This window comes from Muntiacus reevesi, chromosome 18, assembly GCF_963930625.1.
Source record: "Muntiacus reevesi chromosome 18, mMunRee1.1, whole genome shotgun sequence".
In the NCBI taxonomy this organism is placed as follows: Eukaryota; Metazoa; Chordata; class Mammalia; order Artiodactyla; family Cervidae; genus Muntiacus; species Muntiacus reevesi.
The window spans coordinates 32,607,942-32,635,016 of record NC_089266.1 but is presented as its reverse complement, the minus strand read 5'-3'; the positions used below and the strand labels follow the sequence as shown (position 1 = coordinate 32,635,016).

Genomic DNA, 27,075 nt, shown 5'->3' with positions numbered 1-27,075 from the left:
CCTTATTGCTAATTAGGATTCCCACACTGGGGAAAGGAGGCTTCCCACAGTAACTTCCTCACGAGAGAGGGATGCACTGTAGAAGAGTAAATTGGGGTTCTACTAGCTTGTTTTTAAATGTCTACATAGTGAAAACAAATTGTAAGCTTTAAAAAGTATTTTAAAAAAGCACTCTGGCAATGGCTGTGATAAAATTTCAGTCACATTCTTTTTGATATTAAGAAATTATTTTTTCTAGTTCCTGCTTGAAATATGTATGGTACTGAGAAAATTTAGGTTTCTTGGTAAGCAGAAGTGTGTGTAGAAATTAGGTCAAAAGGAAGATTTATCTTAAAAGTTCTGTCCTTTTTCTTGGAGAGATAGGTGGTTCCGAGGAAAAGCTTTTCCCTCTGAAGGAAATAAAATCTGTAACTACAAAGTAACTGTGAGGTTTGAGTGGTATGAAACTGTCTTAACTTTCTCATGCTCTCCCAGGCCTTTCTTTATAGCATTGTTGGAACCCTGCTTTCATTCTGCATTTGTGTTCATTTCTGTCACTGTCATCTGCAGTCTATCTCATGTAAAAAGCTCCTCAGTCTTTCCAGGCACTGTTCTTTCCTATCCTCCTCCATCCTCCATGCTACTACCAGAATTACATCAACTCTCCTTCACATGAAATGTGACTAGGTAGATGCTTGTCCTAATTCCTCAGGCCTGCGTGTGGGACCGTGCACCTCACAGTCAGGTCTCAGCATCTGTCTCTGGCCTTTTCAGATGCCTTTTGTTCATGGAGCCTCTGCTTCAACTATTCTGAAATTTCATGCTGTTTTCTCTTCTTAGAATGCTCGTCTCCCTTTCTCTTTCACATGATAGCTATCTACTCATCTGTTAGGAGCTAACTCTGTCTCCTCTGAGACACCTTCCTAGATTCCCCAGGTTCGCATCTCATTCTCTGTTGTTACCACACTTTGTTTTCATGCTTCTCTTAGAGTATGCATACTGTACCAGAATCTGAATTGCCATGACTTGCTGGCTTGAGGTCTTCAAGAGCAGGGACACAGTGGTCATATCCACGGTGCCCATTTCTGTACAGACATGTTCTTGGTACTCAGTAAAAATGGTTGAATGGAATTGAGGGTCCATTAAACACCTTTGCTTCATTTCATTTGCCTTCTATTAAAGTTGGTTCACTGACCACATTCATTTTTTGTCATCATCTCTGATTGCACACAGTAGGAGGATAACAAATGTTGAACAAATGACTTAGTTCTAATAGCACTGTTGAACTTGTAATTAAGAGGCACATGTATTTTTAGATTGCAAAATTCTCTGCAGATTTATTTCCTTGATATTAAAATTACATTTGACAGTGACAAAGAATTTCACATTTTGTGCATTTCTTTGGTCACCTTTTTGCCTTAGAATGAATTACTCTTCACTTATGACTTTTGTGTGAACCTCCCGGCTCTTCAGCCGGAGCTTGTTGACCTGGGACTCGGCAATGTCAGCCCGTTCCTCAGCCTCCTCCAGCTCGTGCTGGAGTTTGCGGAATTTGGCAAGATTGACATTGGATTGTTCCTCCTGAGAAAAGAAATGCATTTGAGAGAACAAGAAAATGTGACATTTCCTGATTCTTACTGCCTTTGTTACTAGGAGCAGCTACAGGATTTGCTTCGTAAGTGAGAAGCAGAAGGTTCTGTTCTTTGGTGATATACCTGTTTGGGACAGGGCATCCCACACATTCACCTCTGTGTTGTTTGGGCTTACAACTCCCTGTTCATTATCTCTTATTTAACTCTCTTCTTGGCAAACTTAAGATGCTACAGTGACAACAGGGAGATCAAAGTAGCAGGAATTTGAATCAACTTTGTTTCTGTAAAACAAACTCTTAAAAGTAGGTACCATGGTAGTATTGGGTGCAGAGAACCTTAAGGAAGGATTTTAGAATTAACAGTATGAGAAAGCACGCATAAGTGCTCAGTTGCTAAGTTGTGTCTGACTCTTTGTGACCCCATGGACTGAGGAGCCCACTGGGCTCCTCAGTCCATGGGATTTCCAGGGCAAGAATACTGGAGTAAGTTGCCATGTCCTTTTCTAGGGTATCTTTCTGACCCAGGGATTGAACCAGAGTCTCCTGCATTGGCAGGAGGTTTCTTCACTACTGAGCCACCTGGGAAACCCATGAGAAAGAACTGCAACCAAATGAAAAAGAAATGTTCAGAGGTGGATTCATCATAAACTTAAATAAGGCTTAGATTCAGAGCTCTCATTTGCACACCTCTGTGAGTACTCATTGTTGCTGAGTGTTCTAGATAGGGAGGGACGTGAGTTATAACCAAGAAACATTTCTATACTACCATGTCTGGCAAACTGCTTAAAGAGATCTCAGAAGAAATGAACCTGAATCTCCAAGGCTCCGGTAATTAGTGTTATGGTTTCTTTCCTTCTAAATATTCATTTTTTAAACCCAATTTCATATGCCCAATTCTGTGTTCTTTGCCTTAAAAAAAGCATCTTAAATTCTTTGACCTTTTGTCTCCACAAAACCTGGCCCTGCTCCTGAACCTTTCTCTCTTGCTTAGAGGTACTCACAGCTTCTTCAGCTTGTCTCTTGTAGGCTTTAACTTTGCTTTGTAACTTGTCCACCAAGTCCTGCAGCCTGAGAACATTCTTGCGGTCCTCCTCAGTCTGGAATAAAAGAGGTAGCAAATAGATAGTGTCATAATTTGAAAACAATTTATTTTTATTTTCTTGAAAGCAGTAGGCCTGAATTACATGGAAAGACTTGTCACCTGATAAGTGAGTTCCTTTACTCTTCTCTCATGTTTCCGAAGACCCTTGACAGCCTCAACATTGCGCTTCTGTTCATTTTCAACCTCATTTTCAAGCTCCCTCACCTGCAAGAGTACAAAGATGGTTAGCCACTTGGCTGTAACTAGCAGCATGAACAGGCTGGGAGTTGAACAGGTTGGGAGACCCACCCTGGCCTCCAGTTTCTGGATCTGCTTCTTCCCGCCCTTCAGGGCCAGCTGCTCAGCCTCGTCCAGGCGGTGCTGCAGGTCCTTCACCGTCTGCTCCATGTTCTTCTTCATCCGCTCCAGGTGGGCGCTGGTGTCCTGCTCCTTCTTCAGCTCCTCAGCCATCATGGCTGCCTAATTGGCAGTAAAACAAAGCTAGTTGAGAAAGGTGAGACAGCCCATCAAGATTCTAGCTTGACAACCCGGTATGGCCCTCTGCTCACATCAGTGATGGCCTTCTTGGCTTTCTCTTCTGCGTTGCGAGCTTCCTGGACAATGTCCTCCATCTCTCCCTGGATTTGAGTGATGTCTGTCTCTAGCTTCTTCTTGGTGTTGATCAGGCTAGTGTTCTGTTTCAAATTAGTAAAAAAGAAGACAAGGTCATTTAATTGTATTATACCTTATTTACATTGTTATTTTTACTAGGCATTAACATTACTAATCATAAATATTCAGAATAAAAACCAAATCAAAGGTAGACTCTGTTTCACTTCTCTTCTTTCTACCTACCTACATCTGTTAATAAAAATTCTTTTAGATTCTTCCAGATGAAAATTAATTTTGGATACCAAGCATATTCAACTGTTATCAGTGGCTGCTGTAAGTATAAAGCATGACCACTGCCCCAGGAGAAAATGTGAAGTGCTGCAGATAGCATCACATAGCTCATGATGAATGGATTATTAATTTTTAGTTGTTTATTCACATTTGTTGGCTCTATATGGATAAATAGCATCATTATTGGTACAAAAATGGACCAAGGATCTCTTACATTTTTAGAAAGTTGATAGTATTTGAAGTATGCAGTCAATTCAAGGATACTAATGATGAATAACAAAAATGCTGCATTTTAACTTGATTTTAAAATTATTTTGTAGTATGTGATTTTAACTTTTCATGATGGCTATTTCCATATATTGCAACTTTAAAAAAGTATACAATAATATATGTTTATTGTAAAAAAAATTAGTTGAGATACAAATTAGCAAAGAAGAGACAAAGAATAATTACTATATTCTTACTACCCAGAGATAACTGTTGATAAAACCTTTGCTTACACTTCTGGATGTTTTCCATGTATTTTTAAAAGAAAGGATAATGCTTTTTATATGATTAAATTGCTTTTTTAACTTATTACATTGTGAAAATATTTCCATAACGTTTATTACATGAATATTAAGTGCTGCCTGTTAGCCTTTGTGAGGATATAGCCACCACTGATTTAACAAATCCATTATAAACAACAAATGTTGACTAGAGGTACTGTGGCCTTCCTGCATTTGATTTATCTCTTTGCAGCTTAAAGTTACAAGATAAGATGTGTTACTGATGTTGTAAATATGATTGTTAGTAGGGGGTCTTTTGTGCTTTTTTTAAACAGAAGTTTCTACAACAGTAAATTATTTCAAATCAAGATGATTAAGCCAGCCTACAAATGTATTTGTGAATCTGCTGGACCCCAGTACGTATTTACTGCTGTACATTTTCCTGAACTCCTGGGAGGGACCCTTGCCAAGGTTTCTCCTTACTGTTGAACAAGCTTATCCTCTGCAGTGGTCTTCAGCTTCAGGGAGTGCATTTGCTCAACCATAGTCCCAGACCTCACCTGTGTGTGCAGGAGCTGCACACGCTCACTGGCGTCCAAAAGCTCTTGCTCTGCCATTCGCCTGCTCCTCTCTGTCTGTTCCAGCGATGCCCTCAGCTCTTCAATCTCAGCCTGCATCAGGTTGGCTCTGCGCTCAACCATGGCCAGCTGCTCCTTAAGGTCATCCTGGCTCCTGATGGCATCATCCAAGTGGAGCTGAGTGTCCTGCGCAGATGGAGCAAAGGGCTGTTACTCATGCTCCAGTTAAAGCAAATACAACTTTAGGGTCATGTACACACATTGATCTTGACAACTGAGTGCTTGATTGGACAGGAAAAATCCTCAAGTCTCTTTAAAGACAAATTCTTTGTAGCTTGGGTGGCAGTTCTACCCAAGAATGTGATGTTATATTATTTTAGATCCTGAATCATTAAAGAAAATGCTACGAATAAAGCTATACAATTTTGGATTAGGAAAGTATCCTTAGAGATGAGCTAATAAAATGGTCTTATTTTATAAATGTTAAATAAATAGAGATAAACATATTATGTTTCTATTTATACATTAAACACATGCAGTCCTTGTAAGTGAAGTGATTTGTGCAGTGGTATGTAGCTAAAATCGTTCATCACTACCTCTGTGTTGTCACCCCTCATCACTTTGTCTTCTTTTCAGATGACAAAGTAAATTCTGCCCTGGGCTTTTAAGAATTAAGCTGTTTTTCAACTGTGTACAGCAAAACTTCAACTAATTACTGTACTATTCAGATGATTTATGGCATATAGTCCTCCTGAAATATTAAAATTTGAGTCACACAATTACTCCCAGACTGTATGACACCAAGTTTGTTTATCCTAATGTACCTTCAGTACTCCTTGTGTGTTTCTAAGATTCTTTATTGCCTCAGTAGCCTGGCGGTTGGCATGGTTCAGCTGGATTTCCATTTCATTGAGGTCTCCCTCCATCTTCTTCTTGATCCTCAGGGCATCATTCCTGCTCCTGATCTCAGCATCTAGGGTGCTCTGCATTGACTCCACAACTCTGAGATGGTTCCTCTTTAACTGATCAATTTCTTCATCTTTTTCAGCAATTTTCCGGTCGATCTCTGATTTCACCTGATTTAACTCAAGTTGGATGCGAAGGATTTTGCCTTCTTCGTGCTCGAGAGATGCCTTTAGAAAAAGAAACATTTAAATTATCTAAGGAGTGCTTTTGGGGGGTACATTATGATGATTTCTTCAAGAAGGCATGAGAAAAACTCACAAGTTCTAATACAGCATAGTTTAGCCTTTTATTCTGTATTCCTAAGGTACAATTCAATATTTCTTACTGAATAGCATGAGTTATCCCCTGGAAGTTTGCAACGTGATAGATCTCAGTGGCTATTAATTTTTCAATTTATGTATAATGCATAGGTGAGCAAACAAAACATGTACCTCTGCTTCCTCTAGAGCAGCCTGTAGTTCACCCTTCTCATGTTCTATTTGTTTCTTTACTTTCTCCAGTTCATGGATATGCTTTCCTCCCTCTGCAATTTGCTCGGTCAGGTCAGAAATCTCCTCTGTAGTTTAATAATAAAATACAAAGTTCAGTTGAGAAAAATGAAAAATTGAAAAGATACCTGTCTACCATTTTTGAAATAGAAAGGTTACAAAGACTCACGCTGTAAGTTCTTGTTTTCTCTCTTTAGGGTTTCAAGTTGGTCCAGGGACTCCTCATAGGCATTCTTGACTTTGAACAGCTCAGTACTGAGAGAGCGGGACTCTTTCTGGGAGGCCTCAAGCTCAGCCTGAGTTTCCTCATACTTTTGTTTCCATTCTGATAGGACCTGAAAAACAGTAAATTGTCAGTTGATGGAGAAAGGGAGACTAAATATTAATAAAACATGGGTGGAGTTTGTATAGGCTGAGCCACCTTGTCAAAGTTCCTCTGCTTCTTATCGAGAGCCGCACAGGCAGCATTGGACCTCTCCACGTCGAGCATGAGGTCCTCAACCTCATTCTGGAGCCGCTGCTTGGTCTTCTCAAGGGAGGCACATTTGGCATTCACCGCTTCTACATGTTCCTCAGCATCCTGCAGACGCTGGGCCAGCTTCTTCCTGAGAAGTTGGTCAGTGTGAGTGACCAAGTGCAGAGTCAGTTACCACCATGAACTTTATAAAGCTGCTGGCTAGCATATTTTCCCCAAGACTTTTTACTCCTTTGCCCATAAGTTATTACAGTTTTCTAAAGTACCTTCTTAGCACCTGTTTTATCTCCGATTCTGTTTTCCCTAGTGAATTCTTTTTTATCTTGGAGATATTCAACAATGTATGAGGTCATTTTGGTGTGTTTGCTGGTGGTAATGGTTGAGGGGGTATGGAGAGTCTGAGTAAGCACTTTAGTGGAGCAAGCAATGTGAAGATGTGAGAGTGAGGAAAAAGGGACAGCCATGAACAGGAAGCCTGGCATTAAAGACTTTTAACTTTGAATAGGATCCTCAACCATTTTCTAGTATTGTGTTCTTTACAAAGGAGGAAACTGTGGCCCAGAGTGATACTGTCAATGTCATACAATTAATCAATATTTTTCTGGATTTGGTCCCTTGAGAGAATAATATTATTCCCTTATTACACTTCTCCAAAGCCTTATTGCTCCCTTTCAGCCCACACTCATAACCAGGATGCTTCCTCTACAAAAGCTCATCAAACTCTCTCATTCTGTTTAATTCTAACAACTGCAAAGATAAGCCAAACTTTAGAAAACGTCCTTCACTAGAATATAATGGTTATTTTCCTTCCATGTATACCTCCCATGAGTTTTATTCCACAGCATGTGTAATTAGTAAGTTCATTGGTACTGGTTGTTAGTTAAAGGATGGGAAAGTATGATAGTCTTATTCTGAACTAATAATACTCCAGGTAAGGATAAATGGATTGCTGTTAATTATAATATTCATAATAATGTACTAGGTAGTCTCAGTACCTCTGTTTTTCCATATATTAAAGAAAATGAATTATTCTTAATTCATAAAGGATATGCTGATAGTTATTAATTCATTTTGGTGGAAAGAAATTTAAGTTGCTTTTGTAACAGACCAGAATAGGGTGAGGGCTCTGGTCTTGGCCTATTCTCTAGTGGACAAACACTGGGCTGACAGAAGGAGAATATGGTAGAGTCTACCATTCTGCATAAATAGGCTGAAATCCTTCCCCTATCTCCATGGAATAGTCTCTTTCTTTTTTCTTCACTATTTTAAAGCTTCTATTTCTTTCCACCCGCCTTGCTAAGAGCTCATACTTGGCCTCCTCCAGCTCCTCCGTGCGCTGGATGGCGTCCGTCTCATACTTGGTCCTCCACTGGGCCACCTCGCTGTTGGCCTTGGACATTGACCTCTGCAGCTCAGCCTTGGCTTCCTGCTCTTCCTCGTACTGTTCCCGCAGCAGGTCACAGTCATGGCGGGCTGACTGCAGGGCATGGGCCAGGGCACTCTTGGCCTGGACCGACAGAAAGTGTGCACTATAAGTTTATGTTCTGATCACTGATATTCTCAGTGTGGAGTTGGATAGTGTGACATGTTGCAGAGTTCAAGTGACTGAAGGTATCATCTGGAGAATTCTCACCTTAGTCTCCTCTTCTAGCTGCCTCTTTAATTCCTCAATTTGTTGTGTAAATGCTTGTTTGCCTCGGGATAGCTGAGATACCAGAGCATCTTTCTCATCTAGCTGTCGTGAAAATTCACCTGTGAGAGACAGAATGTGGTGATTTAGTTCTGTTGTCTAGGTGAAGAATAACTTAATGAATGAAATAACACCAGAGCTCTGTTATTTCATATGATAAGGAGAGTAACTCAAGAGCTTCGATGCTGTTGAAAAGTTTATTTCCTGCTCTTTTCTTCAAAAAGTGTGGGAGTTTTCTTTGGTATTTTAAGGTTGAGAGGAGTGGTTTGAGTAATGCTGAGGCAAAAAAAAAAAAAAAAATCTCTTCAGCCCACTGAGATTAAATTTTTTTCTGATTATAACTTGTAATCATCCTACTGTCTCACAGTAAAAAGACAGAGGAATAACATATCAATGATAAAGGGGTGTACATGGCCAAAGAAATGATTCCGTTTTGATAGGTGTACCCTGCACTCCAGCCCCTCCACGTTCACTGACCTGACTCTGTATGTAGACGTGCCTTCTGGGCTGACAGTTCATTGATTAGGCGCTGCTGCTCCTCTTCCTTAGTTTTCACTTCACTCAGTTGGTCCTCTAGTGTACGGCACATTTTCTCAAGGTTTCCCTGTGGTGGGAAGTAGAAAACAGGGAAAGATAACATGCTTGCCTTTGTAAGTCTGGGGAGACTTACTTCTCTCTGTAAGTCTGTAAGTCTTTGCACAAAGGGGCTGAGTTTTCTTTACCTTCCTTTCTGCTGCAAAGCCCTGCACAGTGCCTTGGATGCAAAGTCAGAGGCACCTGATTTTGGCTAAATGAATAAATGAGCTATTTAAAAGTTAGATTATTGTCTTTTGAAAAACTATAACATCATTTAAATTCTGCACAATGGAGGATATGGTTTTTACAGAAGTTTTTTATTTCTGTATTTTCATTGTTTTGTGGTAATAGTGACGAAGTTTAAAGTGATTTTTCTACAAAGGAGATAGGAAGATTGAAATGATTCATTTCAATATAGTAATACCTATTAATAATAATTTTAAAGTTTGACATAACATCTAAGGCATGTACAGTTAGATTAGATCATATAGAAACTCAATCATTTTGAGTCACGGAAAATAAGATGAAATGGGACAGGTTAGTATATACCTTGGCTTTGGAGACAGTCTCCATGTTGCTGGCCAGGTCGTCGATCTCCATCTTCATCTCGCTCTTCTCCTTCTCCAACTTCTGCTTGACCCTCTGCAGGTTGTCGATCTGCTCCCCCAGCTCAGCCACACTGTCCGCGTGCTTCTTGCGAAGAGCGGCCGCCGTGGCCTCGTGCTGCAGCGTGGCCTCCTCCAGGTCCCGGCGCATCTTCTGGAACTCGGCCTCGCGCTTCTTGTTCATCTCAATCTGGGCGGAAGTGGCCCCGCCGGCTTCTTCCAGCCGCTCGCTGATCTCCTCCAGTTCCCGGGAGAGGTCTGAGCGCTGCTTCTCTGCTTTGGCGCGGGAGGCGCGCTCGGCCTCGATCTCCTCCTCCAGCTCCTCGATGCGGGCCTGGAGGTGGGAAGAAGCTCATAATGAGCTCCTTTGAGATAATTGGTAATTTTATCATGTTGCATGAGACTGATGGAAACCATGGACTTACCTGTAACTCCTTGATCTTCTTCTGCAGCTGCATCCCGAGGGCCTGTTCATCTTCAATCTTGCTTTGCAGATTGCTCATTTCAAACTCCTTCCTGTTAGGAGAGCAGCATGTTAGCTCACACTGTGTCCTCTTGCCAGTCTTCTTTTCTATGTGTAACTGAACATTTTTATATGGCTGGTGTTGAGGGAGTGCTAAGTACATGTTTTATAAGTCAATAATGTAACATTTTCATTAAGTACAAAAGTCAAAGATGTCATTATTTGTATTGTTTTTTTTTTCTGTGTATCATAAAGTAATATTTTTGAGATCCAGATCGTGAGCCGGTTACAAATGTATTCTCTCATACTCACTTTTTAAGTTTCTCATCCAGTTGCTGCTTATCATTTTCTACATCCATTGTGGATTCTTGGGCCAATTTTAGGTCACCCTCCAGTTTCCTCTTGGCTCTCTCTAAGTCCATGCGCAGTTTCTTCTCTTGTTCCAGAGATCCTTCAAGCTAAGTTTATAATGCATTTTATTTGTTTCAGTTCTTAAGCACTGAACGTAGCTTTCAAAGACACAGGAGTATTTTAAAAGATACAGCAAAGAGCATGAAAGCTTTAATTATTTTCCAAATCAGCAATTAAAGGCTTATGAGCATCCCTGATGGTTGTGTGTCACAATTGTTTATTTCACCTTAAGAGGGAACACTGTGTTTTTCACACTTACGTCATCCACTTGCTGTTCTAGCTTGGTTTTAGATTTGGTCAGGGTGTTGACTTTGTCTTCTTCTGCCTGCAAGTCATCCAGGGTCTGCTGGTGGGCCTCCTGAAGGGCCTTCTTCTCCTTGGTCAGTTTTGCAATATTTTCATCAAGGCCTGCCATCTCTTCTGTGAGGTTTTTCACCTTTAGAGTTAAACAAATTACAGGAATATTAATGACATCCTGTTGCCTTGATGAGAAACATGGTAATATTTTAGAATAATGTCAACCTGAGATGAAGAATGGAAACTAGAAGTTAACCAGGCCTATGTAACTGAAAAATATGGGAGATAAAGGTCAAGGTAAATGGATAAAGATGATGAAAACTATAGAGATGACATAATTATAACAGTATTATCTTTTCATATTCAATAATTTCAGGATTAAACATGCAGTTAAAATACATCAGTAACAAGCTCGCAGTTGTAAACACTTTAAAATGGGTCATGATTTGTACCTTGTTCTCTGTGGCATGTTTCTCCTTCTCAACCTTGGCCAGTGTCAGCTCAAGGTCATCTATGTCTTTCTTTAGTTCCGAACATTCGTCCTCCAGTTTCCTCTTCTTGGCAGTCAGCTCAGCATTGATCTCTTCCTCATCCTCTGCTCTCTCAGTTAGCTCTTTGATTTTTGCTTCAAGTTGGATTTTGGTTTTAATCAACTGGTCACACCTTTCCTCTGCATCAGCCAAGCCATCTGCTTCCTAGAGGCGGAAAGGAAACATATTCATTTGTTTAAGCTGTATCTGCAAATACACAACAATGTATTAAAGGGAGTAAACTTCCATGACTCAGTGAGAATGGTCAACACATATGCCAACTAACCTGTCAACTTAATCAAATGGACAAAATGTTAGTAATTGCAGTCTACTGATTAAATAAATATAATAGTGAATTTCTTCCAAATATCCGTGTGTGGAATGTCAAATCAGTAAAATTAGCCTTTTGGCAAAATCTGCTCCTTGGCTACTTTGGAAAAGTTACTTATTCATTCTAGAGATCAGTCTTCTCACATTTGAGGGGGGATTAATTTAGCCTTTTTTCTGTCCTGGTAAGAACAACATAACTTCCATTTTATGCACAAAAACATTTATTAAGAGGAGAACATTATAATGCAAGGGAAGGTTCTAGAAAGAAAGGAAAATGTTTATGGATTGTTTTGTGTGTGACTTTGCTCACCAATGACCGAACTATGCATGAATGTGCATTGAATGTATAGGGCATAATTTGTGACTGCGTCTACTCTTCTTTAGGTCTGAGTGTTAGAATTTTTGAAGGGTAAACAGTTACAACAAATGTTACAGTGGAAACCACTTATTTATAAACCTTCAGTTTAAAAAGCTTCATATCCAGTCAGTGATTGGATGATATGTAGCTGAACTGTGCAATGTCTCATACTCACAGATTGAACTTGGAGTTGTAAGTCGTTTTTCTCTTGCATCAGAGTCACCATTTTCTCTTCAAGTTCTTTCCTTTTTGCCTCCGACTTAGCCAGCTCTTCTTTGGTCTTCTCAAATTCTTCCTTCATGTTGGCCATCTCCTTCTCTGTCTCTGCACTCTTGAGGAGGGGCTTGATCTTGAAATACAGCTTCATCCAGGGCCAGTGCTTGACGTTCATGAAAGCACGGACATTGTACTGGATGCAGAAGATAGATTCTCTGTTGGAAGAAAAGATGCAAGTGAAGAAGAATGTGGAAAGTTAACATCTCTCAACAAAAATAATGACTGGGTTAAGCTATGAATATGTGGAGAAATGAGACTTGTACTTGTTTGCTCACCTTCTCTCCATCATCTTCTTGAACTCCACTCTCATCAGGAACCCTCTGCAAATGGCCTGAGTGCGTGTGATGAGCTGAGCCAGCTTTTCATCTCGCATCTCCTCTAGAATTCCCAGCAGGCCAGCCTTAAAGAAAACCTTGCCAAAGAACAAGATAAATATGTTACTTCTGCTCATAAGAAAGCCCAAAGGGGGTGAATTATGATAGAAATTAGGGTTGCTGGTACCTTGGTGTGACCGAATTTGTACTGGGTGTGGTCAATGTCAATAGACCCTAAAAGTTTCTCAGAAGCCTTTTTGCTGTCGATGAACTGACCCTCTGGGATAGCACTTGCATTTAGAACCTTATATCTGTCAGAATAAAAAGAATAAAGATGTGGATTTTCGCTGAAAAAAAATGAAACTCTTGGTAGCTACTATTGAAAAAATTAGAGTTTTGGAGAAAAAAATTCCATTAAAACCATCAATGCCTTTTGTAAAACTTGAGAAGATAGGATGAAAAACTTAATGACTATATAAACCAAGGCTTGCTTCTTTTACAATCACCTTTAAAATGGCTGAAGCTCACTTTTCAAGAAAAAGTGTTACAAATGAACTGTGTGGCAATTTTTACATAGACTAACACACTAAAAGAGAAAAATAAAGAGACACAAACCTCTGTTTGAAGTCTGCATACAGGATTCTGCTGGGGAAGCCCTTCCTACAGATGCGGATACCCTCCAGCACCCCGTTACACCTTAGCTGGTGCAGGACCAGCTCGTGCTCCATGGCCCCTAAAAAAAGACATGTTCTCCATATAACAGTCTCCTGAGAAGTCACACTGGAGCTTGTCTGGGTATCAGAAGTGCCTTACCAGGAGTTTTAGTTTCATTGGGGATGATGCAGCGTACAAAGTGGGGGTGAGTGCTCCTCAGGTTGGTCATCAGCTTATTCAGATTCTCCTGTGGAACCATGTTAAAAGTTTCAAAACAATTTCTAGTTGCATCAACATGAGAGTTCCTATCAATGATCCTTAGTGAATTTACCCCCATTTCATATTTTAATGAGCTGTCTCAATGAAAAATTAGTCATAATGACCAGGAGAAATCATATGTATGCAGTATATAGAGGAAATTATCGATTACAAAATATCAGTCAACTTCAGTTTATTTTCCTCAAGCACTGCCAATCAGAGAAAATTTGTATTGAGACTTCAGTCATATGAAGTAGATGTAACTGACTACATCTGCTTCAAAGAGGGTTTGATTTCATGTGAAATTTGCTTACTACCAGAGCTTTTAGATATGGGGCTTAAGGGGTAAATGATTAATTTATCCTAAAAGTTGATGTGAAGAAGAGACACACCATGGGTCTTTTTGCTAAATTTTTCCTTAAGGAATTTTCCATTTTTTTTTTTAAGTATGTCACTACCTCAGTTTCTCCATATATTTCTTTAAAATAATTTTTTTAAGTTATGGTAATATTATTTTTTAAAAGTAATCCTTTGGAATTCAAGAATATACTATACCCTGAAAAGAGCTGACACAGTCTGGAAAGAAGAACCCTTCTTCTTGCCACCTTTCTTTCCACCTCCACCCTCTGAAATATGAAATGGAAAAATTAAAATTATTTACAATGATCCATAGGCATGAAGGCTGCCAAAATTCCCCTGAGAATTTAAATTTGCATGCATTCACTTGTGTCATTCCTATTCTTTCCATGTCTCTCCCCCTTCAACTTTAGATTAAGAAAATATGTGATGGTTCATGTAATAGGCATGTAGAACAACAGCAACAAAAACAAAAAAAAAACTTGCAGGTGAAAAGAATATATGTGGGGAAGGGATGGGACACAGCTACTCCAAACTGGCCAAGTCTGTCCCCTGAAGGAAGTGCCCAGGAGACAGAGTAGTAATGCCTCCTTAGTGCACACAATTCCTGGAGGGAAGGGAAAGTTGCATGCTTGGTCCCAGGTGGGTGAACCTCTGGTCACCTGCAAGGAAGTCTTATTTCCTATTTGCCCATACCTTTGTCCTTTTTTTTTTGCACATTTTGATTTTAGGAGAATAGAACTTTAATTTCTTAGGCACTGGTGGGCTGACAAAAGATGTCCTCATTTCTAGCTTAGCTGAATCCTTGAAAAACCCAATACTGTTAAAATACTATGAATGAGCTCTATGATCTGAGTAAGTCCCTTAAGCTCTTGGAGTCTTCGTTTCCTCATTGGTGAAATGAGGCTATAGACAAAGGATCCATAGTGTCAACTGTAGCTGTGAAAGTCTGTGATCTTAGAATGATACCATGCTTATTAAATATACCTCTTTCTATTAGGTCCACATTGGCCAATATTTTCAATGATAGATTTTGCTATATCTGTCTCTGATAAGCAAGGTATTTCTGTTTTGAGACTCTTAAGGATATATAATTGATCTTAAAAATACCTTCAGCACTTGGACCTCCAGCAAAGAGGAAAGCCAAAGTCTTCATTGCAGACTTCTGGTACAGCCCAACCACCGTCTCATTCAGGGGGTCCTTGTTCTTGTCCAGCCAGCCAGTGATGTTGTAGTCCACGGTGCCCGCATAGTGCACCAGGGAGAAGTGGGCCTCAGCCTTGCCCTTGGCAGGTTTGGGTTTCTGGAAGTTGTTGGACTTTCCAAGATGCTGTTCATAAAGCTTGTTCTTGAAGGAAGTGTCTGTGGCCTTGGGGAACATGCACTCCTCTTCCAGGATGGAGAAGATGCCCATAGGCTGAGAGAATGAAAAGGAACATGCCACTTGAATTGTCTGCCTGCAGAAATAATGGGTAGCGTTCTGATCTGACTTGAGTAAATACATCGTATCATTCTTTACAGTTAGTGAAAACTCATTTCTTTGGTCAGAAGTTGTTAAATGGCAAGTATTAGTTGGGTGCCTATCAACACCCAGGTGTGTGCTGGGCTCTGGGATATGGCGGGGAGTAGGATGAGCAGGAAGGACCTCCGGTGAAGTTTGTGTCTTTGCCCCAAAGCCTTGGAGCACTGTTTCTCCAAGTGTGACTTGCAAATGGGTTGTGTCAGAAACACCTGGTAAAAATGCAAATTCCGAGGCCCTACCCCACCCTTACCCAAAGCTATTTCTAGGAATGAGTTTAGGGGAATGTGCAGGTTTACTCAGTACTTGCGGGGTCTTTGGCACAACTGAGAGCCCCTGCTTTAAAATACTAGGAACTCCACCTTCAAATGCCAGCAGTGATGACTCCAAAACTGACAAAGAAATAAGTGAATCATGCTCTCCTCAGGGCTCTTTAATAAGGAAAGATGGTTTAAGAATCAGACTTGTCATCAGACTATGAGGAAGGGTAGAGTTCTGGACTCTAGGAAAGACTCAGTCTCCTTCCATCAGATGATCTCCCTCAGAGTTGGCCAAAGGACCTTCCCTGATCTTAGTTACCAATAGAAACCTTTCACCAGAGTGTGCAGTGAGATTTGTGATTTTCTTTTAAATACGGGTCAGAGGGTGACCTGTGGTCTGAGAAAGGAAAGCGAACCTTCTCGATGAGCTCGATGCAGGCAGCCAGGTCCATCCCGAAGTCAATGAACTCCCACTCGATGCCTTCCTTCTTGTACTCCTCCTGCTCCAGCACGAACATGTGGTGGTTGAAAAACTGTTGCAGTTTCTCATTGGTGAAGTTGATGCACAGCTGCTCCAGGCTGTTGAACTAAATAAGTAGAAAATACAAATGAACATTTTTCTCGTGATAACAGTTTCTCCTCGAAAGGACCCTTCTTACACAGTTAGCCTAACTGCTCCCTGCTTGAAAACACAACCTGACCCAGAGCGATGTCCCCATACACAGAAGCCAAAGAGGTCTGAGACACGGGTGAACCTTGCAAATACTAGGCTGAGTGAAGGTAGCCAGGTTCAAAGGACCACGTAGTGTATGATGTCATTTACATGAAATGTCCAGAATAGGCACATCCATACAGACAGAAAGCAGATTTCCAGGGGATGGGATAAGAGGGAAATGGGAACTGACTACTTAGTGGGGAGTGGTTGCCCACTCGGGGGATGAAAATGTCCTAAAATCTATTGCACTGGTCTGTAAATATATCAGAATTCATTGAATTCAGTACTTTAACAGGGTGAACTGCATGAGATGTGAATTATATCTCAGTAAAAAAAGCTGTTATTGAAAACTCTCAAAGAGGTTGCCGGTTTACACTGTCCTTAGCTCTCATTTGAAAACATGTGGATTACTCTTTGTATTGTTGCTTGGAACAAGATTATTCCTCTCTTCCCATGTTGGGTTGAGGATTTCTAGAAATGCTTTTGTTCCTAAACCCAGAAAATCTCATCCAGTGTCCATGAGTGTACCCAGAGAAAGGTGTGGAAATGAGACCTCTGGATCAGACACACCTGAGATACTGCTGTTGGGGAGAAGACTTGGGTAAACTGTATGGGAGGTATTCTGTCTTAGGCAGATGAATTTGAGTTTCTTTACCATGCCATTTCCATCCCCTCTACTGGCCATGGAGGGCAGGTAGGAATCTCAGAATTGGTCTTTGAATTTGTCCTTGTCTCCCACACAACCATCTCTGCTAACTATGAAAGTGCTAACTATGTGCTGGGGGATGGTGCTTAGGCCTATTTTTTAGGTTTTCACTATTTATTTATAACAAATATTCCATGTCTGGGATCCTCTTCAGTTAAAAATATGGAATGAGTTTGCGTGTCATCCTTGCGCAGGGCCCATGCTAATCTTCTCTGTGTCGTTCCAATTTTAGTATATGTGCTGCCGAAGCGAGCACGGTGCTTAGGTCTTTAAATCCAGAAATCTTGTAATGGCAAAAGATTCACAGAAGTAGATCTGTTATCTGGGGTGCTATGTGCTTTCTATACAGGTTTTAGTTGAATTTACCCTGTTTGGGGTCAATATCATTTCCATTATCCAAGTACACAGGTAGGAAATGACATTGGTGGAGTTTGAACACAAAGTTGATGCCCTTTCATGGACTTTTTGATTGTCTTCCATGTGTCAATTTAAGGTGTTATAGTGTTAACTGTTGTTTTATAGACCCTTTCTAGTAATGACTACAGCAGCAAGATTTGTAAGTTTTCCTCCTGCAAAGTTTCTGCTTACTCACATCAAAGATCTCAAAGCCAGCGATGTCCAAGACCCCGATGAAGTACTGCCTGGGCTGCTTGGTGTCCAGCTGCTGGTTGATGCGGGTGACCATCCACAGGAACATCTTCTCATAGACGGCTTTGGCCAGAGCACCCACTGCATTATATACCTTCATGGACAGAGTAATAATTGTTGCTCTTATTAAAGACATGACCTGAAGGCCTGGAAAATGTGTGACTCACAGAGGTTGTGCCCTTACCTGCTGCACAGTCTGGCCTTTGGTGACAAACTCATTGCCGACCTTGACTCTGGGGTAGCAGAGGGCTTTGAGCAGGTCAGCAGAGTTCAGACTCTGGAGGTAGGCGGCCTTGTCAGCAACTGCAGAGACACAATTCAGACATCTAGCATGGCCCACTGTGGCCCCATAACACCTAGGGGCAGAGTAAGGAGATAATCACTGCTATGTGGGATTTGGTTTGTGTGTCCATCAGATGCTCAGGTGTAAAGGAGACATGAGTTTGGAGTTGCCTATTTTCTCTCATTTAACCCAGTTGGGGGTTCATTTGGTACCTTCAGTGCCATCTGGTTCTGCTTGCTCCTCACGCTGCTTTTGCTTGAATTTCAGGTTCCCATAATGCATTACTGCCCCCGTGAGCTTGTAGATGGACACTCTTTCATCGGAAGTGAAGCCCAGGATTTCAATGGCACTCTGCCAGGAGAGATGAGAGGATTGAATTAGGACATAAGACACGAACTTATTCAGGAGACTTTATACTGTGTCCTGAATCACACCTACAGCAGGGTTGTCACTGTCATTCCCATATATAACAATTCATTTTAAAAAACTGCCTGTGAAACTTACATCTGTGGCTATCAGCTCTTCTTGGTCATCGATGCTAGGGACTGTGATCTCCCCTTGACTCACAAAGGCGTAGTCATATGGGTTGGTGGTGATTAGGAGCATTTCTGGGTACATAGAATTCAGCATGTATGTTTTGCATTAGAAGGGACTAATAAAGATGTTAGCTTTTAACTTAATACAGTTAAACTCTTGCATACCAATTAGCTCTGGCTTCTTGTTAGACATGATCTGATAAAAAATATGGTAGCTTCTTTCTGCCTTCAGCTGGAAAGTGACTCTAGACTTCTCCAGAAGATCTGCAATGGCAAGTGGACTTGGAATTAGATGGAAAATTGATAAAGTTCTTGGAGTGACTTTGGATTGTAGGTTCATGAACTAAAAATTTCATTGACCCCTTGTGATTTCAGCTAATGGTCTGATGAGGTACCACATAATTTTGTCTTTACCACTGTGGTTACTCTTACCCCTCTTGAAGGAAACTAAAGTTGTCTGTCTCAAGACATATTCATTTCTCATACATAGGATCCTTGACAATTGGTTCTTGATAACCTGTTCCTCCTCAGGGTCTCTGCTTACTTAATAATAGAGTAGTTACTAAGAGCAATATTTATCAAGCTCACACTAAGGAAGAAATCTCACACTAAACCCAACTAATGCACCTCTAGTCTTAGTTTTTTCTGAGAAAATTTTGAAATGTCTTGTGAGGCTGAAATCCTTCTGATAAGCCCAGCAATTCCTGGCAGTTTCTATAGCAGAGTTAGCTCCTGACTGAAATGGGTGAAGCACACCTTTGGGTCTGGTTAGACTGGCATTTCCCAAGGGCATGTTTGGTGTTGCACAGGCTCCTAGGCCCAGCAGGAGCTGGAAGATATTCCTCCAGTCCATCACTGTCACTCCAGATTCCATTTAGGAGGTCCTGTTACTCACATGTTTCAATATCAGCAGAAGCCAGTTTCCCTGTGGTCCCGAAGTGGATCCTGATGAATTTACCCTTGCAAGTGAAAAAGACGATGTTACATACAAAACAGCACATGAGTAAAAGAGATTGAAATAACAACTGAGACATGCCTTTGTGGGCATTTAAGACCTGACAAAACCCTTTTGTGACCCAGAAACTCACAAAGCGAGAGGAATTGTCATTCCTCACGGTCTTGGCGTTGCCAAAGGCCTCCAGCAGGGGGTTGGCACTGATGATCTGATCCTCCAGAGTCCCCTGCCAAGGCAAAAGCAGTGCTCACATCCGGGGCTTGGGAGTTTTTCACCTGACAGCAACCTGACAGCTGACCTGGCAACCTGACCCACCTGCATTTTGCCTGAAGTTGGTTCCTCCTTCTTCTTCTCCCCAGTGACTGCAATTGTTGCAAAGTACTGGATGACACGCTTCGTGTTCACAGTCTTTCCTGCCCCGGATTCTCCACTGTCAAACAAAAACCAAGTCAGTAGAGTTCCTAAAACCAGCAGTCCTGAAAACAAAGCATCACGTCTACTTACGTGATCAGGATTGACTGGTTCTCTCGGTCTATAAAAGAGAAATTATAGGCAGTCAATACCATTTTTTAATATATTTGTAAATGGTAAATTAATAAAATGGCATGAACCTAGTATTTTTCAGCAATCCTGATGGCTTGGTGGTCCCCAGGCCCAGCACCTTTTCCAGCTCCCCTCTCTCCTTCTCCCTGAGGCTCCCCCCATCACATCAGCTTACAGACCACCGTGGTAACAGGACACTACAAGGAAGTAGCAGACTTCCTCTTTTTATTCTCCACACTAAATGCACACCAAGTGGACTGGGGTTTTCAGATGGATTTAATTGACAAATTAGCATGTTTATTGTAGATACATGAAGTAACGACATAAGGCATTAGAGATATTTTTAGCATGAGAGAAGGAGTCAGTATAGTAAAGGTGGTAGCTTTGGAAGTAATCATGGCCTTAGTCATATTTTCACGGAAAACTAAAGGCTCATTTTGATGTTCTGCTCTCTCTGAAGAGGAAATCTCTCAGTCCTTTTCCCCAGGTGCCATTGTGCCTTAGAATGGTCTAGCTGAGACAGCATTCTAGGAAGAAGATTCACAGTATGATCTCTTTAATTCCAGATACATCTTAAAATTTGGAGTGTGTTTTGGTTGGTTCTGGGCAAAGGGTGATGGCATTTAGGGGACCACCTCGAAGAGTGTGTTGAGATGAGCAGAGTCTCCTTCTCCTATGGTTAGTCTCTCTCTCCTAGAGTCTCATCTCCTAAAAAGATGCACATGGAAAACATCCAACTCACCAGTCAGCATGAACTGATAGGCGTTGTCAGAGATGGAGAAGATGTGGGGCGGGGCCTCCTGGCGCTTTTTGCCTCGGTAGGCCGTCACCACCTCTGCATTGTACACCGGCAGCCACTTGTAGGGGTTGACGGTGACACAGAAGAGGCCCGAGTAAGTCTGCACCATAAAGGAAAAAAGGAATATAATTATTTCATGAGGACACTAATACTGTTTTTCAAAATATTAACCACCTGTGTGAACAGAGTCCATGAGAACAAACTCACGTAGATCATCCAGGCTGCATAACGCTCTTTGAGGTTGTACAGCACAGCGGGCTCGTGCAGGTGGGTCATCATGGCCATGTCCTCGATCTTGTCATATTTAGGAGGGTTCATGGGGAAGACTTGGTCTTCTTTCACAGTTACTGTCTGTTGAGTCAAGTAATAGAGGCCATATCAAAGAAGTGTCAGCTCTCCTAACTGGCAGTGGAGCCCCATCTCATCCCCTCCAGATGCTCTACTCACCGCTCCAGCTTCAGTCTTGGCTGTCACCTTCCCGCCTTCCCTGCTCTGCACGGTTGCTTTCACAAAGGACTCCTTAGGGTCCACCACGAAAACTGAGGTCTTGGCATCGAAAGGTTTATTCTGGGCCTCAATGCGCTCCTTTTCAGATTTTCGGAGGTAAGGAGCAGCCTCGCCAAAAATAGCCATCTCAGCGTCGGAACTCATGGCTGCAGGTTACTGGTGGCAGCAGGGCAGCAGATACCTAGATGGAGAGCCAGCTGGATGGTGAACCAGGGTGCAGGTGGACCTCTTCCCTTTGCTTTTTGGTCAGTATACTTCAGTGGCTGTGCTTATTCCTCACTCTGACTTGAGGACTTACTCCTGTGTACTATGCCAGTGTGCTGGTAGAGTAGATCACTGATTTGAAAGTCTTATCTTGGTAGCTTAGTATTTGTGATATTTAAGCCTATATCCTATCCTCTATATTATTAGCCATCCTTGACAAATGTGGAGTAATTGACATTTCAACCAGCAACATCTCCGATGTGTTCAGAATTTTTTTCTTCTCCTTGCCTTTTTTTTTTGTTTACTTTTCCAAACCCCCTGCCTTTTTTTTTTGACATTGTGACCATAAAATAAATGGAAAATAACTATTTCTAGTGGCTTTACCATCTAAATGAACCTATTTTAAAAACTCAACTACTCAGGCAAATTTTCCTCCTGTCTCAAATTATTAAAATTGGATTTATTAATTGAACATGAAAATTATTAAAATTGGATGTGTCAAAAGGTAAACCTGTTTTTTGAACAAAATTCCATGTTGAAAACAGCTGATAAACACAAATATACTCCTCATTAATTCAAAGGTATTGGACAAGTAAAAGGATAAGTACAGTGAAAGCTGAAAATGCAACAAATGATTTTGTCCTAAGTCATAAAAAAGTCTTTTCCTATAATCTGTTCTTAAAATTTGTGGAAGTCAGTGGTTTATCTGAACAGAAGATAACTTTAAAAGACTCTTGAATTAAAACATCTGAATTCTTAGTAAAATTTCATAGTGATTGTATATCTTTGGTCTATGATTTTTTAAGCTAGATTTCAGCATACTAGTTGCTTTTATCTGATTCTTATTATTTTAGGTACATATTTATATCTATATCTTCCTCTTTCTCTTTCTTTTAAAAAATAGACCAGTCCTCTAAATCTCGCTTCTGAAATGGGTAGCCAGTATAAAGTTTCAAGCCAAAGTGAACTTTTTTCTCACTCACAAATTAACTATGAGAAAGTCCTCTAGCCCAGATGAGTGACCAGAGTTAAAGAAGGTGGAAAGCCATGTGTTGGTTGCCACCAGCAATGACAGCAACAGCCTCAACATTTTGTAGGCTTTCCAGAAGAAGTCTTGGTCCTTAATCATCAGGATTAAACTTCCCTCAACTTAGAAGGTTTGGGTGTTTGCCACGTACCGTATCTCTGAAATCTATCTAATTTGTACCTCTAACAGTCTCTTGACAATACTGAAATTTAGACATATTTTCAGATACCGAGACATTTAATGTTAGGGCTTTCTCTTGCAAGGCGAAAAGCTTTTTTTGTTTCTGTGTTTGTTTTCACACCAGGCAGTTTTGAATTAACAATATCCTACTTTGCAGAGATTACTACGGTGCATTGTATCCACAGAACTCAGAAAGGATGCTTCTCATTTCAGTCTGAGATAAATCATTTCCCAACGTGAGGGTCACAAACCTCCAAGGATCCCCAAGGTCCTTGAATCCACCCGCACAATGATAATGGTCTCAAGTTCGAACAAGCATCATTCCCAAACTATGTTTTCTCTTCTTTTAATGAATATATCTAATATAGCTGCTATATTAAATATAAACTCATTCAAAATAGTTATTAAAAATAGTAGGTTTTTATCATTATGTATATTTCTGGTGTAATAGTAAAAGTACATGTTCCAATACATAGAGTGAGGGAGATCCATTAAATGTTTCAGTTCCAGGGAGAAGTCCTTGGAACCATTGACTTAGATCATAGATTATAAGAGCTGGAGGCACCTGAGTAGTCATGCAGGATTCAGCTTCCTTATTTTGCTGGTGAGGAAACTGAGGCCCAGAAAAGTGAAGAGTCATGCAGTGTTCCAAATGTGTGAGTGGTGGTGTTAGGATGTGAGCCCCATTGTCTTAAGTCCAGGTTCAGTGCTAATTCCACTGCAACATGCTGTATTTTAAGATACGCAAAGCCAACTGGCTTGACCCAGGCAACTAGAGTTGGTGCAAAGCCTGGATTGGCACCTGGAAATTTTGACATCTATAGCTGCATGTTGTTGATTTTATCCCTCCTGATAATATCCTCAGTGGTTAAGTTGCAGTAATAGTTCATATTAAATATGAGATGTGATCTTTGCATTCTTTCTGAAGTTCTCACATGTCAAAGAGAAGAGTCATAGATTTTGTGTGGGTAAGTGGTCTGAAAAGCCAAAATTTTATGAGAAGCCAGTTTTAAAGAAGAACTGCTTCTTGTATCCTATTCCCAATACTAAACTAGAAAATAAACTGGTAGCTCTTTAAGATATAGCAATATAGAAATCCCTTTATTCTTTAGAGTATAATAATAAATTACTCTTACCTCTTGTGTTATCAGATGCAGAAGGTGGCAGGCTCAAAGCAGAAACTACTGTTGAAAGACAAACAAGAGAATGCAGATTCTTTCTTTTTTTTCCCACTTAATCACAAAATATTAGTAATTATATTGTGTACGATGTCATCTTAGGAGTGTCGGACAGAGAAATTAATTTCGGAAATAGTAGCCATCTCCCTTAAGTGAATAATCATTTTCATCAGGAGTGTAAGACTAGCCAAGTGTTCCTCCACGTATACATACCTTAAAGACTTTTGAGGAAGGACAGGACAGAGGCATCCCAACTCCACTTTTATAGAGACCGTTCTGCAAACACAGCAGCCACCTCAGCTGTCCCATCCGGGAACCTACTTGGCAAAACCTTTTTTGGCAATCTCTTTGCACAATATTCACTGACTGTGGCTGTGAATGGATATAATTAGAAATATTTCTTGACACCTATAAATAATTTGACAGAGGATGATCTAGGGTTCTTTATAGGCATTTGATAGGGATGGGGATTCAGTGCTTCTGAGGCTATTTCTCCAGCTTTGCTGTTGCATCATTCATCACAGCATTCATAGCCAGGTTCCCACTATTCTCCTATAAAATTGGTCCAACAGAATGAGCTTGACATGAGGAGTTTAGAACTAATGGATTTGTTAGCCCTTAGTGCCATTAAGGAGCTGGGATGAATTTTAGATCCGACAGTATGATTGGAAGCTGTGAGTGATGGATATTGAAGCAGAAAATTTCTAGCCCAGGTCCAGATCTTGGAAACACTAATGATGGATTCTTTTCAAGTCTGAGTGCCTAAACATGAAGGAGAAAGTTTAGGCAGATTCTCAGATTAGGCAGTAGTGACAGACCAGTGGTGGAGTCATATAGGATTTAGAGTGGATATAAACACTTCTGTTCCTTTCTGGAAGACATGGCTGTCTTCAGTTCACATGTTTTCACTGAGGAAACAATAAGATGCCATGTTATATTCCATGTATGTTTCCACTGAATAATGGAAGGAGACATAAATACACATTCCTAGTTGACAGGCAAATCCTCATGACTATTTGTTGCTCAAATAAGGTGGGTAATACACATTTTTATTGAAGGTGGGAGGAAAGCTATGGTATCCATAAGACTCTCTCTCTGAATTGAGAACATGAGCGGGCTGTCACATACGCCCATAGTACATGTAAACTGGGTTTTGGTGGTTTTGCCACAGACAGCTGCTGCTGAACATGACAGGAAACCTATCTACTCTGTGTGACTGAGATCTGATATGATATTTTTCGCTATCATCTAATAGCTTAAATGACCGATCAGTGTGACTACTGTTTTCAAATATCCTATTAACTTAGAATTTTTCTTTCATACATTTGCAGATTGAATCTTTTACATGTTTTATTTCTTTGATAACTACTGTGGAAGAGTTGGTCAGTCTGTTCCCTGCCTCCCTTCCCCGTCTCCATGGAAACGATTCACAGAAGTCTGGTGACTTACCCAAAATGTTAGTCTTGAAGCCAGAAAGAAGAGACGTCTTTTTATTTTTTCTCAAATTTAAGATTTTCACAACTGATTTATTTTTACTTCTTCTGGAACTTAATATCTAAATGATAGACATAAATGTTATCAAACACATGCACTAGTTTTGGAACTGAAAGATGAAATTATGGATGAGACCAAGACATATAGGCTAAGTTATACAGATAGTGGGGATTCTCTACCTAAAAGCTACAGCTTTGCCCAGTTGTAGATAGATTGATCATGTAGTTCTTAAAAAGTCTAAAGCAAGGAGTAGGTGGAAGGTGAGGAGGTAGAGTCAGTTTGTATATATAACACTTTTGAGAATCTGTGTAAAGGAAAGCAGAGAAGTGACTCAATAGCTGGAGAAAAAAATTAGGGCCAAGGGAGAGTTTAAGAAAGGATACAGTAGAGTGGGAGGGATTGGAAATAAAACTGAAAGAAAAGGATAGTCCATTGTAGAAATATTCTAAGTGGGGGGAAGGGATGAGACTCACAGCCAGGCAGAGGAGAGGGCCCTGAATTAGTGGAGAGACCTCCACATCAGAAGGATAAAGCTGGTTTTGCAGTAAAATTGGATGGCCTTTTTCATCTGATGACATCCAGTTTATTTTTTCTTTTAAGCAGGATGTGAGATCATTTTGTCAGGCAAAGAGGGAAATGGAAATTTGAGGAGAGTGGGGAGATTTGAAGTAGAAAGAAATAAGAGTGAGAAAGTTGACTATGTAACTCCAGCACTGAAAGCTCACTGGGGTTAGTGATTGGGAGTTTCTCTGAAGTGTGGAATAATGAGTTGTCTGATTCATTAGTGTATTTGCTCTCAAGTGTGACAGGGGATAGGAGATGGCAAGGACGTTTAGTTCCAAGGGGCATGAGGAATCTCCTGTTTTCCAGGAGAGTCAGTATTCAGTGAGGTCCCACTAAGACTGGCTGCCATTATCAGAGCCTGCCTTTCTTTCTGTTTCTTTGCTTAACATTTCTCCATTTTCCTATTCATTTTTCTCATTAAGTCAGTAGAACAGACAAAAAGCCAAATTATGAATTTTTGCTTAGTTGGGGAAGAAATAAAGATGAAATAGGGGCTGATGGATATGGGAGAAACAAAAGGTCAAAATACTGGAAATGTCAATGGAGTTGAACAATTGTTATGTTGAAAATAGTCCAACAAACAAGCTAGAAAATCAGGAGACAGATACTTGATTTGGTGACTTAGAAGTTTAGGCATTTTCTAGAGTGAGGCTGTAGAAGAGATGGAATGGAGGTAGGAGTCAGTGTATTGGATGAACCATCCATGTGGACACTGAAGTCTACCAGGAATGCAGTGTGAATTGCATGGAGAGAGGAGAGGTGCCAAAATCTTCAATGAATGAGAAGTCATTAGGTATCATCAGTAGGTATGCTGAATAGCAGAACAGCATGATTCTCAAAGGAGAGTTTTCTATAAGAGGATAAATAGCAGTCGGGGGTCGAGCGGGTTATCATTTCTAGTTTAGGACTAAGGCATTCTTAAAGCATTAGGGAATAATGGTCAGCTCTTACAAGTGCTTCCAGAGAAGCACTGTTCTTGGTGGGTGGCAGATTTTAGTTCAAGCCAAGAGGTGGAGCATGTTCCAAGGGGCATGAGGAATCTCCTGTTTTCCAGGAGAGTCAGTATTCAGTGAGGTCCCACTAAGACTGGCTGCCATTATTAGAGCCTGCCTTTCTTTCCTGTTTCTTTGCTTAACATTTGTCCATTTTCCTATTCATTTTTCTCACTAAGTCAGTAGCCAAATTAAATGGCAATGTGAGATTGGAATATTAGGTTGTAACCACTGGCAGAGAATTTAATAATATATTAAGGACTGTTAAAAACTGCTTTATATAGTATTTTAAAGTGC

At 40.6% G+C, this 27,075-nt stretch overlaps 1 protein-coding gene and 1 pseudogene across 1 annotated transcript; both read right to left on the bottom strand.

The window, feature by feature from the left end:
- Nucleotides 1-1,377: 1,377 nt before the first annotated feature.
- LOC136149192 (myosin-4) lies at nucleotides 1,378-21,283 on the bottom strand. The gene is made up of 38 exons (XM_065909260.1): nucleotides 21,080-21,283; nucleotides 20,840-20,983; nucleotides 20,576-20,732; nucleotides 19,795-19,822; nucleotides 19,606-19,720; nucleotides 19,424-19,516; nucleotides 19,231-19,294; nucleotides 18,501-18,599; nucleotides 18,304-18,407; nucleotides 18,012-18,150; nucleotides 17,701-17,819; nucleotides 17,461-17,610; nucleotides 15,864-16,034; nucleotides 14,779-15,085; nucleotides 13,867-13,937; nucleotides 13,213-13,300; nucleotides 13,015-13,132; nucleotides 12,587-12,710; nucleotides 12,361-12,497; nucleotides 11,985-12,240; nucleotides 11,044-11,286; nucleotides 10,554-10,730; nucleotides 10,196-10,341; nucleotides 9,846-9,936; nucleotides 9,365-9,754; nucleotides 8,717-8,843; nucleotides 8,183-8,301; nucleotides 7,860-8,056; nucleotides 6,496-6,679; nucleotides 6,244-6,409; nucleotides 6,018-6,142; nucleotides 5,445-5,753; nucleotides 4,603-4,806; nucleotides 3,221-3,346; nucleotides 2,961-3,131; nucleotides 2,772-2,876; nucleotides 2,572-2,667; nucleotides 1,378-1,560 (listed from the first exon to the last, which is right to left on the bottom strand). Exons 1-38 carry the CDS (start codon nucleotides 21,281-21,283, stop codon nucleotides 1,408-1,410), a joined length of 5,817 nt encoding a protein of 1,938 aa, XP_065765332.1. The 3' UTR covers nucleotides 1,378-1,407.
- LOC136150380 (U6 spliceosomal RNA) lies at nucleotides 17,025-17,124 on the bottom strand (annotated as a pseudogene).
- Nucleotides 21,284-27,075: the final 5,792 nt, after the last annotated feature.